This window comes from Phodopus roborovskii, unplaced genomic scaffold (assembly GCF_943737965.1).
Source record: "Phodopus roborovskii unplaced genomic scaffold, PHOROB, whole genome shotgun sequence".
NCBI classification, from domain to species: domain Eukaryota; kingdom Metazoa; phylum Chordata; class Mammalia; order Rodentia; family Cricetidae; genus Phodopus; species Phodopus roborovskii.
The window spans coordinates 2,089,831-2,103,098 of NW_026126525.1; the positions used below are offsets into that span (position 1 = coordinate 2,089,831).

The 13,268-nt window shown below is 42.8% G+C and overlaps 1 protein-coding gene across 2 annotated transcripts in view; it reads right to left on the bottom strand.

Moving 5' to 3' along the window:
• Positions 1-1,212: 1,212 nt before the first annotated feature.
• The window catches only part of Lrrc8c (leucine rich repeat containing 8 VRAC subunit C), a 76,266-nt gene continuing 64,210 nt past the window's right edge, over positions 1,213-13,268 (bottom strand). For both annotated transcript variants that reach the window (XM_051198146.1, XM_051198147.1), the window contains exon 3: positions 1,213-3,692. In XM_051198146.1, the coding sequence (XP_051054103.1) occupies positions 1,419-3,692 (2,274 nt within the window). In that variant the 3' untranslated portion in view covers positions 1,213-1,418. The remainder of the gene's footprint in view (positions 3,693-13,268) is intronic.

Consider the following 13,268-nt stretch of genomic DNA (forward strand, 5'->3'; position numbering starts at 1 on the left):
ATTCTTCAAACAGGATGTCAAACCCCAGATCACCTTCCTACTCTTAGTGTTGAATTAAGGCTTTTTCTTACAGTCAGTGAACTGTGTAGCTTAAGTCTCCATACGAGGCTGGATTTTAGGAAGACAAAGGTAAGAAAAAGCTTTGTCAGCCACCAGGCAGGGAATTATTGCTAAGTGACAACACTTACAGGTTAGTCACCCATTTGGAAAGTGACAGAACCAACTTAAGTGAGATACAATTTTAAGCAGACAGCTGAGGTGTTCCCATGCTTGGGTCACTAACATCTTCATCAAGGGTAGGCTTGCGGGAAGTTGATGACTATACATATGTATATACTGGGCTGTTCTGTTCAGCAGGTAGAAAGTGTATTGATCATCACCGCACAGAGCCCAAGGAAGGGGCAGGGCCTGCACAGAATAGATCAGCTTTCTAACAGAGTGCCTTAGTAGCAAGATTGTTTACCATCTGATGCATCCACATATCATGACATCAAAAAATGATTACATTACTCAAAACAAGCTTCTAATTCTATGATTTAAAATTTAATTATCTACTAGAATATTAAAATAAATCTAATTTCCCTAAGGTCATTCACCACATGGCAATACTGAGGTGGATGGAGGGGGGTGCTTGATTTTTAATAACAAATTTTAGGATGTTGGTAAAAATACTAATCAGTTAAACAACAAATGACCAACAAACACAAGGATTGTAACTGTGGGGGCGGGGACGGGGGCGGGGCATCTTTCTTCACCCACTTTAGAAGCCCATCGGAGGCTACCTGAAACTTTTGTTCAGGGAATTATACAGTTAACATTGTGGGCAGAGGGACAGTTTTTGAAATAATACTCCGTGACAATGCACTTATGTGAACTCACACTGCAAGGTTTCTACAGAGAGGAAAAATTGGCCAATGAAGAAGGCAGCTGATATTAAAACAACTGGTACAGACTCCTTAGTACACAGGATGAAAACACAAACAAGGACCCAGACAAGTAGAAACAAGGTAAAAAATGGTGTTGGCAAAGTTGTCTCCACCCATTTCAAATATGCCAAAATGCACATAATCTACAGTTCCTTTCCTTACTAGAATGAACTGAAATAAAAAAAAAAACCAAACTGAAAGCCAGATGGAACTACCCATTGTTGTTGGTAGGAAATATTAACAGATACAATAGTTCCTGGACAAACAAAACTTTAAAATATTAATATTGAAAAATACAATTAAATTTTTATTAAAAAATACATACTCCTTACTCAATCTTTGTGTACATTTTGTCTTGTGTGAAAAACAAAAACAAACACCCCCCCCAAAAAAAAAAACCAAAAATAAAATAGGAAAGGCATTAAGACTACCTAATTCTTTATATTGTATTTGGTAGAAGCGTGTTTCAGTCGTGTTTTGATGAAAAATAAGTTACTCTGCTTTCATTTGCTCCCGGACATCTGAGGGCAGAGTCTCAAACAGAGTGTCTTCTACGACCAACCCAGCTCGCTTCAGAGCCCGACAATCGCCCAACTCAGGGGGAAGGACTTCAAAGTGATTACCTTTGATGTCTAAGTAGGAAAGAAATAGTAAATTTCCAATTTTTGGTGAAAGTACGGAGAGGCTGTTTTTCCCAATTTTCAAAGTTTTTAGTTTCTTGCAAAAATAGAGTTCATCTGGAAGGCTTTCGACCTTGTTACAAGTGATGGAAAAATAATGTAAACTTTGCAGAACTCCGATTTCGGGTGGGATGAAGCGAATGTCATTATAGGACAAGTCCAGGTATCGGATTTTGTTGCATAGGAAGAGGTGCGAAGGCAACACCTCTACCTTATTGTGACTGAAAAACAGTCTTTCCAGGCTGGTCAGTTTTTTGATGTGCTCTGGAATGTAGGTGATGCTGTTATACCACAGTTTGAGCACGGTTAGCTTTCTCAAGTGCTGGAAGCTCATGATCTCTTCTATCGACTTCAGGTTGTTCTCCTTCAGGTCCAGTTCCTGGAGGCTGAGCAGGCTGAACACAGCGTGGGGAATGCGCTCCAGATCACAGTGCACCAGCTCCAGCTCTGTCAGGTTGGTCATCTTCTTCAGGTTGTTCAACATCACCAGTTTGGTGCCGTCGTTGTGGATGCACATTTTCTGGAGGTGGCTGGACACGTCCACCACGGCCTGAGGGATTTTGGAGAGGTTGCTTTTGATGGAGAGGGTTTTAAGGCTTTTGAGATCCCGCAGGGACTCTAGGGTGACATTTTTGGAGATGTCGTGACTCAGAGAACCGACCAAATAGAGCTCTTCCAGATTGCGGAGACCGTACATCCAAGGGGGCAGCTCCCGCATGTCGTCAAACTTGACACTCAAGACCTTGAGGTTCTCCTTCAGGAAAGAGAGTGCCGCACTATGGATTTTGACGGAGCACTGGTGTAGAGAGAGCTCCTGAAGGTTGTCCAGCTGGGCAATGGTGGCAGGTATCATGACATTCTTAATGATCTCCAGCTTCAGAGACTGCAACTCCGTGATTTCAAACACGGTGTCTGGAAGGCCGGACAGCATGATCAGAGGCAGTTCCAGGCGGTTATGGGCATTGGTCTGCAGCTTCTGCCTCAGTTTGTCAGGGGTCCACTCGTTATTTAAATTGAGCTGCTTTAATTTGTTCTCGCTGACTTCAGACAGGAACACCGCAAACCTCTTGGAATAGAGAGGGTCATACTGGTCTATCATATGGAGCATAAAAGCAAAGTCATTTTTCACATCTGGAATGTCATCAATTCCAGTCTCCTGCCGGACATACTCAAAAGAATATTCCCTCAGAGAACGGTAGAACAGCCAGTATAAGGTGTAAAGGCACGTCAAGCCGTAGATGCTTACAAAGCACAGGTAACAGAAAGAGAGTTTAGAGAACAGATGAGCCATGGTGTGATTGCAAGAGAAGTTTTTATATCCTGTCATGTCCTGGATGTCCACGTTACAGTCCACCGTAAACTGGACCTCGGAAACCAGAGCGCTGTTGTACACAATGATGATTAGGAACTTGATAACCTTGAGCACCGTCTGCCGGACGTACATAGCGTATAGGATGTCACCTTCTTCTACGTGCAGTCTGAACTTCTTCACCTTCTCAAACAGGGCCTTTGCTTGCTCACCTTCCTTCTTGTCCAGAGCCCCTGCAGTAGATTTGTCAACCACAAACTTCTCAGGAATCGACTTGAGAGACTGGGCGTTGGCCAGGTTGCCTTCAGGACCAGGCTGGATAGTGTTGGTCTTGTTCAGGTTGTTCTTTCTGTTGTCTTTCTCTTCTGAGTCCTCTCCAGACACTTCAGAGAGAGCACGCGTGGTCCACGGGGAGTCAAAGCACTTCCCCAGGATGGAGATGAAGTGTTCTATCTTGGAACTGGAACCAGGGAATTTGAACCAAAAGTTGCTGCAGAGCATGAAGACCAGGGTGTGGATGAGCACGAGGTAGGGGAAGTACTTGGCATACCAGTGGAGGGCTCGCTCGTAACATATCTGGTTGATGAAGCTGTACTGCTGAAGGTCCAGGTCTGTCTTCAGCCCTTTCATCTCCACGGTGGTGGGGTTGGTTGGAGAGGGCTTAGGTGGAGGCAGCGGGGTGGTACTGATGACTGCCTGAGAGACATTGGAAACAGAAGAGTGGTTCTGAACAGGCTGCACTCTCTTCGGAAGGCAGATGATCTTGTCTTGCATGACCTGAAATACAGAAATAATAGCTTCAAATTATATTACCCAAAGAGCTTTTGTAATGTCATTAGTGCAAAGGAAATAGCAATAACATCTAATAAATGTCTGTTTCCTCTGCCTGGAGAACATAACATTCATTTGATTCCAGCACCAAGGTTTTATTTTTAGCTCATGTTAAGGAAAAATGAAGTATCTGATTTAGTTCACCACATCAAAGATTGACACAAAGCAGTGGTATCATCAGGGCCTGGAACATGTCATGGTAATGTGAGTATTTAGGGAATATTCAGTATTTTTAGTCTTTGTATTTCTTCTCTTACTGAGGCCTGGTAGAATTCTGCCTTGAACTGGATGACTTTCAATGCCATCTTCGCTTTTTGTATGAGATGTGTGAGCACTGGAAAGACACGGTTCCTGGTGTCCCTGTTTACTGTCTCCTTTTGTCCCATATCTGGTGCTATGTATGATTAACACCACTGGCTCTGATATAACGGGGCTCTCATGGAAGCTTTCCCATGTTCTTCAGACACAAGAGAACACACACACAATGCTCAACAGCACTGTTCATGCTCTAGTTTGCTGCCTTGGAGAACAATCTTCTGCTCTGCCTAGAAGTGCAACACAGCAAAGAGAGGGTCTGGGATGAGGCAGGTTACTCCCAAAACCACAGTACAGAAGTCATCTCACAAAGAGGCTCAGAAACCTGGAGCAATTTGGACAATGAGCAACAGTTCGGAGGATGAGTAGCAACCAAAGAGCACAGAGTATGATGTCTGGAATTAATAACACAGGGAAAGTTGGTTTGGGGCTCGTGAGGTGGTGGCTAAAGGCACTGGCTTCTAAGCTTGGTGTCTGGAGTTTGAGCCCAGGGATCCACATGGTGAAAGGAGAAAACTGACCTCCACCGATGCACACACAAATAAACAAATGTAGAGGAGAAGTCTGTATCTTTAAAGACCGGAAACCCATTGTGTGGTAATTCTGCAAATGCAAGAACCTTGCAGACAACAAAGGACTTTGCATTGGTTACAGAGGAAGAAACTGAATTCACTGCAAAGTGGACTTGTGTAGAGCAGTATGTGACCATAAGAATGTGATGAGGGCAGTGGAGCCCCTCACCAGACAGACCCACAAGGCTGACAACCAGCTGAGGCATACAAGGCTTAGTAAAACATGTGTACTCAGATGTCAACTGGCTGAGAGATACCCAGGGTTACCACCAGTCCCTCTAGGTGTGGTTGCTATCAGTGTGAGCATGAAGAACACCTGTCCTAGGGATGAAGATGATAATGGTGAGGATAATGACAGCAGCACAAGTATGTTGTGCTCAACATGTAACTGTCCTTCTAGCAACACAGGATTATTTTGAATTGCCACTTAGAAAGGGCATCATGTTGCCCATGGGTATCAAACATCCCATGTAGCTGAGGACGACCCTGAACACCTACTCTTCTTGTTTCAACCTCACAAGCGCCAGGATTCTAGGCATGTGTCACTGTGTCTGCTTAATTGTCACCTTAATCTCAGAAGGCAAGTACGCTTATGATTCCCAGTTTATAATTCAAGAGACCAAGGCATTAAATTAAGTGACTTAAATGACGTCATGTAGCCTGTGACCAGTTCTTATTTTGTATAACTTAGAGGTTTAAAAATGCCTTTATTGCTTTTATCCTTAAAGAAAATCTCTTTAAAACTGTGTTTTAAGTTTTCACATACATATGTGTATACACACACACACATATACACACACACACGTTCATGGCACACATGTTTGGGTGCAACAGAGGCCAGGAAAGGGCACTACATCCCCTTGAGCTGAAATTACAGGTGGATGATGAGCAGCAACATGAGGCTGGGAAACAAATTTGGATCTTTCAGAAGAGCCACATGTGTTCTTAGCCACAGAACCATCTATTTACCAACACCCCCCTTTTTTAAAATTAAAAAAATTATCTTTATTTTTTCCTCAGTGAATTGTATACATTTTCACCTCCTATTACCCTCTCCCATCCCCCTCCTCCTCTGGCTGAGAACTTTCTTCTTCCTCACAAATGCTGACCCTAACTTTTTAAGTCTGTTGTGTGTGTCCACTTTGTTTAATTGGGTTAGATTGAGCATGGTGCATTCTTTCTTGCAGTAACAGTTCAGTATATTAGTTAAGTTTTACAATTCTGTATTGAAAGTAATTTCCCCTCTGCATTTGAAAACTACTCTATTTCCTCTTGTTTACTCAGTGGTGAGATGCCCGCTGCCAATTTAGTTCAGTTGTTTCATGAGCAATCTACCTTTGTCTGTTGAACCCTCGATTTTGTAGCACCACTCCCATTTTGCATACACGTGAATCATCCCTACTGCACACTTGGCACAAATGACTCAACTTTGTTCAGTTTTAGAAAATATCTTCCAATCCTACTTTGCTCCATCGATTCCTTGTGGGCATGTGCTCCTGGCTTGTGGTCCCTCTCCCCTCGCAAAGGTCCTCTCGTTTGCTTGGATCTGGGAGAACCCAGAACTCACTTCTAATGTAGCACTTCCACAGGCAACTGTTGTAGGATATTTGTACACTGAGTGAAGATGCAATGCTGTGACTAGTGAAAGAGTTGAATGGACAATAGCTAGGCAGGAAGAGGATGGGCGGAACTTCCACAAAGAGAGGACTTTGGGAAGGAGATTTCAACAGTTGACTTGGAGCAAGTTGGATGTGCTGAACTGAGAAGAGGTAACGAAGCCTCTTGGCTAAAGCAGATTTTTTTTTTTTTTTTAAATATGGGTTAAGTTATAAGAGCAAGTTGGAAACAAGTCTAAGCTAAAGGTCAAGCTTTCATAATTAATAACAAGTGTCCATGTTGTTATTTGGGGTGATCCAAAGATAGTCTAACAAAAGAGCTTGCTACCGGCAACTGGGCATAGGACTCACGTTCCATCAGTTGAGTGTTTAAAAATTAATTTTCATTTTATGTGTATGCGTGTTTTGCCTGCATGCATGTCTGTGCATTATGTTTGTGTCTGGTGCCCAAGGAAGGCAGAGGAAGGCACTGGATTGACTGGAACTGAAGTTACAGACAGTTGTGAGCTGCCGTGTGGGTGTTGGACCTGAACCCGGGTCCTCTGGAAAAGCAGCCAGTGCTCTACTAACTGTAGAGCATGTCTCTATCCCTCAGCTCTCATTTTAAAGTTTACCTTTGCAGCAGCTGGTTTTGGTGTTGTGGGTTGAATGCAGGGCTTTCTACATCCTCCCACCTTCCAGTTTCCATGAATTTTTTTGTCTTCCAGATACCAAGACATTGCCTGCCTATCTACCCCCCTCACAGCCACCTGCTAGGTTCTGTTGCTTCTTTTCGAACATTGTCTCTGAACATTCTGAATAGAAGCATTTTAAGTTCACAGTCCATTGCTTCAGAACACGATTTGGCTCTGAGTGAATCTGTCCTAATTGTTAATTTTAATGTTAGCTTTTTTCTAAAAAAAATTTTTTTTCACTTCCTTTTGAGACAGGGCCTCAGTATTCAGTACAAGCTAACCTCAAACTTGTGGCAATCCTCCTGAGTTGGCCTTCTGAGTGCTGGGATCATGTGTGAGTCCAGTTTGATCTCAGCCTGTTTTTAGTCTTCTTCACCTTCATACTTCTGGAGTGGAGCAGGATGTGGTTTTCCAGTGCCTGAGTGTGCTCTTGTGATTTCTGACTCCATCTGGCCCTGAGGGCCATCCCTGGACAGTATCACAGAGCTCTGGTGTTTCACTGGGGACACGGTCACCTTCCAGGTCCACAAAGGGAGACAGTGAGATGGCTGATTGGAGCTCTGGTTGGGAGGTACCCTAGATACCTCTGAGGCATGAGCTTTAGCATCTGGTCCGTTAAGATTCTTCCTAGGTTATTCCTTCTGGGAATAAGATCTTTGTCTTCAAAGAGTGACCAGGGTCCAGTCTCTTATCTCACCTGGAACGTTTCCAGTTGTCTTTGCTGGCAGGAGCCAAGCTTGGGTCCGTTGCTGCTTGGGTTTGGAGAAAAGCCTGGCAGTTGATTTAGCTCACTCAGTGTTCCTTTCCTGCTACACAGACACACTTGTCTGGGTTTGCAGCCTACCTGTGTGCTTTGCTATCTTACCATTACTTAAATGGGGAGTGCACTGAAGTCTAGCATTTTACAAGGTTTTCCATAATCACACATGTACATTACTAACAAAGTTAGTCAAGATACAACATTAACCCCCAGTTCCAATGTATTCTTTAGTCTGTGGCTTTTGGTCTGAAAAGACAGGGCTTCACATTGGTTATGGATGTTGCTGTTCAGTTTGGTTAAGGCAGATTTTTTTGTTGTTGTTATTTTGGTTTGGTTTTCTGAGACAAGGTTTCTCTGTGTAGCCCTGGCTGTCCTGGAACTCATTCTGTAGACCAAGCTGGCCTTGAACTCACAGAGATCTGACTGCTTCTGCCTTCCGAGTGCTAGGATTAAAGGCACCACCACCCTAAGGCCCGTATGTATGTATGTATGTATGTATGTATGTATGTATGTATGTATATTTTAAGGAACAGTCTTTTAATTTATTCTTTGGTAGTTTTATGTACATATACAATGTATCTTAATCATATCCAAACCAAATCTCCTCTCCCACTCACCTAGACCTTCCCAGTACTCTCCCTCCCCCATTATGACTCTTTTCTTTCTTATTTTTAATAATTCCCTGAGTCAATCAGTGATGCTGCTGGTGGTCATGTCAGAGTAGCAGTAGGTGTCAGCAGGGGGTTGGGCTATGAGGAAGCAAAGCTCCAGTGGGTGACTCTTGGACAGGCAAGGCCCAAGGGCTTTGGCCCCAGAATGCCTCTTGCTACTGCTGTGTCTTTACGTGCTTGCCACTGCCATTTTTCTCTGGTATCTGGCATGGTGTGAATGGACATGGGGAGATCTCCACTGACATTAATGCAGTATTACCATCTCATGGAAGCATCCATTCTACTGGGCATTTTTACCTGTGAATTATTATGGAGATGATCTCTCCTAAACTGTACTGTTTAATTGAAGCATGATTTTATACAATAGCAGGGTCAGTTGACACAGAATTTTGATTGAGGGTTTTTAATAAATATAGTAAGGGATTGCAATAAAGGTTAGTTTAGTGGAAACATTAACATAGATAAAGGTAGGATAAAATGGTGCCCCTACCTCTGATAAAGCAGAGGCTGCAGAGGAGAAAAAATAAAACCAGGAGGTGTCACCCAGCTAGGACACATGAGTTTCTACTGAGGAGCCATAGAGATTGTGGCTTAGGTTAATGATTAAGAAAAACAACTGAGTCCCAGTAGCCCAGATAGTTTAAGTTTAAATTCTTTTAATCTTAATGTTGGGAGATGTGTTCACTGGTTTATGAGTGCATTATAACAGAAACAAAGCTTTGAAAATGACTTAATGTTAGATTGAGATGTTTTTGTTAAAGAGCTGTGAGATGAAAAATCAAAGAAGACAGTCTAAAGCCTTAGAAAGACACATAGCTGAGTGAGGGACTTGTTAAGGTCAGGGAATGAGAACAAAGCAGCCCAATTACTATCAGCTGATGTGCCTTTCTTGCTGTGATTGGTTGGTGGTCAAAGATGATGATTAACCCATTTCTGCCCTGAGCTTCCTGATATGAAAAACAAAACAAAACAAAACAAACAAAAATCAAAAAGCTGTTCATGAGTGGGTATACACACTAAAGATTTAAAGTAGAGTGGAGTTTTCCGTAAATAAAAGTTTAGGTTTGTGATTATTTTAAGGTTCCAAATAAGCTTACTTTTCAAATAAGTAATTAAGTGATTGATTGTTTCTTTGTAGCAACAACATGCAGCCAGCTAGTAAAAGAACTGGCTGAGAGAAACACCCTACTTGCTCACACTTTGTTAATCTATAACAAGTCACTTAGATGGGGATATATGTGGGTTCTCAGGATGACTTTGTTTAATCAAGTAAGGAAAATGGGGAAAATATAGTTAGTTAAAGGAAGACATTAAGAGGCACAGAGGAGTTACATCTAGAAAGAGGTAAGGAAATACAGAACGGTGACAGTTGTTAGAAAGACCCTAATAGTGGTTCTTCTTTCTGGCCCTTCTACCTTGATAATCCATGACTTATTACATGACTTGATACAGATGCTCCATTTAGGATCGAGCATTCAACAGTCACTTATTCTCAACACCCTGACAAGTCATGAGTCCTTGTGTTGACTGTCGTCACAGCCACTGGGTAGATAATTCTTTTGGGTCAGGGTTTCATGTAACATAGACACATGGCCTTACATTTACTAAACAGCTTGAGAGCGACCTTGAACTCATGCTCCTCCTGTTTCTACCTTCCAAGTGGTGAGGCATGCCCAATTGAACCCGGGCTTTGTGTATGCATGGTAGACAAGGACTCTACTAACTGAGCTACAAGTTCAGTGCAGTTGTGGCAGATTTGATCCAAGCTGGTAGAACAGATCAATAAAAAGGCTGGTGAACTATACCAAAGATATTCAGCCCTTTACAGGAAGAGGTGATTTGGCAGTATAAGTTCTTTTGTTTTGGCACTAGCCAAGCAACACAGACGCAGCACATTGTTAGCCTGTTTCCACTAACCTTATATTAAATATACATTGTATTATTATTGTATTATTATTATTATTACATATACATTGTATATGTAATTATCTCTATTATCCTCCATTTACTCCTCAGAGATGCACATAGCTGGTACTAAATGTGATAACCCAAGTATTGATACTCAAAGGTGCTCCCAAATCAGACAGAGCAAATCAAGTTATCCCTGCTGTCCTAAGTGAGACAGGAAAAAGTGCATCCCCAAGTTGTATTCTCCATGACTTGCTTAGAGATACAACGAAGTGCTTTATCCACAGGAAAGGAAAGTGGCACCAGCAACGTTCACTCTACAATCTTGGTAGAGATGTAACTGCTGTACAAAAAGTCAACAAGGGCACAGGTGAGGCAGTATGCCCTCCACAAGAGGGGCACAGGAAGTGCAGCAAGAGGCGGGGTGGGGTGCAGGAAGTGGAGGGCTGCATTGGGGCTTGAAGCTTGAAGCTTCTAGACTTGGATAGAGCATTGGGAAATCGAAGGTCAGAACCTTGTAGGTTCCAGGCACAGGAGCAAAAGGCTGCATTGGGTAAGAGATTGAAAAGTACTAGGAAGATGGCTTGTCACTCTTACTACTTCTGGAAGTAACTCATGCCACTTAGGTACCAGTTAATGAGCAAACCTAAGTTCTGTCTCGCAGATCCCAGAGGACAAAGAACCATTGCCAACAGGCACCAGTTTTGTTCTTGTGGCGGGCGGAAGGATTAATTCAGAAAGTGCTGACTTTGTTGCAAGGTCACTGAAAATGTTTTAAGTATCATAAAAACCTTTCAGGGAATGAGAAGGAATCAAAAAATCAGGGCAGATGGCGCTAAAGCAATGAGCACTTTGGGGTTAGCAAATGTCTTATTCATAAGCCTGCTGTCCTCTGAGCCCAGCCCTGTGGATCGGGGGCAACCACCCCAGAGTGCAAAAATAGACATCCATGAGAACCACACATGCTACATCACTGTCACCAGGACAAACAAGGTCTTTGTCTCCAGGGGAAATGGGAAAGCAAAACTGAGTGGTGCCGTCACTTCCTGTCTGACCATCTATCTTCCCCTGTTATTTAAATGACTTTATTATACTTTTAAGAAAAGTTTTAGAGTGACAGCAAAATAGAGAGGAAAGCACAGCAACATCCCATCAGCCTCCCACTCACACATATGCACAGCCTCCTCTTACCAGCACCCCCAGGGCGGTGCATTATCACAATATACAAGATAGGCCTATCTTGATATGTCATTATTACCCAGAGTGCCTAGCTACATCAGTGGTCTCTCTTGGACTTGTGTCCTATATGGGTCCGGACAACTCTATGACACATATTCATCACCATAGGATCCCACAGAGCAGGCTCATGGCCTTACAGGTCTTCTGTGTTTAGCCTATACATTCCTGTCCTTTCCCTTTATCTCCCTCCCCCAAACACTGGCATTTTTACCTTCTTTACAGTTTTGCTTTTTCCAGAACGTTCCACAGTTGTGTGCAATAGTACGTAGCTTTTTCAGATTGATTCTGCCACGCTACACTTGCTTCATGGCCTCTGTGTGTTTTTGCAGCTACCTCAGTTTCTTCTGGACAGGACTAGAAAATAACTCGCTGCCTGGATCCTCTCTTAGTGACAGTGTTTAAATCTTGCGGAATGGTTAGGGAACAGCACAAAGTGCATGCAGGAAGTTTAGACCCAGAAAGCCAAAAACGGGGGGAAAAAAAGTCTTGAGCAAATTGTGAAAGTTTAACTGGTTACTTAATGAACATAAGGACTAGAGAGGGCTGTTGTTCAGGGTCAGAGCCCTTATTTATCAGCATGCATGAGTGTGATATTTTGCAATACACACACGTGACTCAAGAACTGAGAGCAAAGTGTGTCTTTATTAGTTGTGAGAAGAAACAAGGCCAAGCATCCCCTGCCCCTGGCATTGGATAATAATCAGTCTTTTCTCTGTCTGGGTTGTTTTAGTGAGGATGCCCAAGACTTATAATATGTTCAGGAAGCAACAGGTACACAGAGAAAGTTTCATATGTAGAGAATCAAAATAAAGAAAAACCAGAGATACCCGCAGCCTCCTGTACACAACCAAAGCCTCCTATATACAACCACAGCCTCCTGCACACTCACACCCACAGCCTCCTGCACACTCACACCCACAGCCTCCTGAACACACCCAAAGCCTCCTGAACACAATCACAGCCTCCTGCACACACCCACAGCCTCTTTTATACACCCACAGCCTCCTGTTTATCTATGCCACAGAGTGGTGCACTGGTTAGAAGTCATGGGCCTACACTGGTAAGTTCAGGAGTTTATGTCCTTTTCCTTGAGGATGGAAAAAAAGATGTCCAGGAAGGATTGTAAAAAAACCTGATCTCTCTCAGTGTGAAGAAGTAACAGTTATACACATTGTATATGTGTGAATTTTCTCAGTGGTAGAAGATAAGTTGTACATGTATGTGTGAACTTTGTTAATGATAGAAGATAATCATATTGTATATGTGTGAATTTTCTCAGTGTGAAGAAGATAACAATTGTACATATTCTATATGTTTCACAGAAACCAGACATTGGGCAAATCTTGTGGCTATAAATCAACAGGAATTTCTTTGCTTGAGGAACATGAAATGCCACTGGAATGGTGCCATTACCATGTCACTATTACACAGATCAGTTGAAACCTAAACACTGTCAGTTCCTCAGAGACAGGCACCATGGCTTCATCTCATGGTGGCACACCTTAGGACACAATGGACACCAGATGAGTAAATGCTGTCTTTCCCCAAGGATAACAAGCCTCAGCAGAAGTGGCCATGCACACGCACACCTATAATAAGATGCTGTTAACATCTGGAAGCATCTGGCTGCTAGCATCTTCTGAGATAAAACAACTTCTTATGTACATTCTCCACATTGCCAGAGCTAAGTGCTAACTGTTGAAGATCCAGAGAGTGCCAGAGTTGGGAGGCCAACACATGTACATTAAGATCATCTTTGGCTTCATA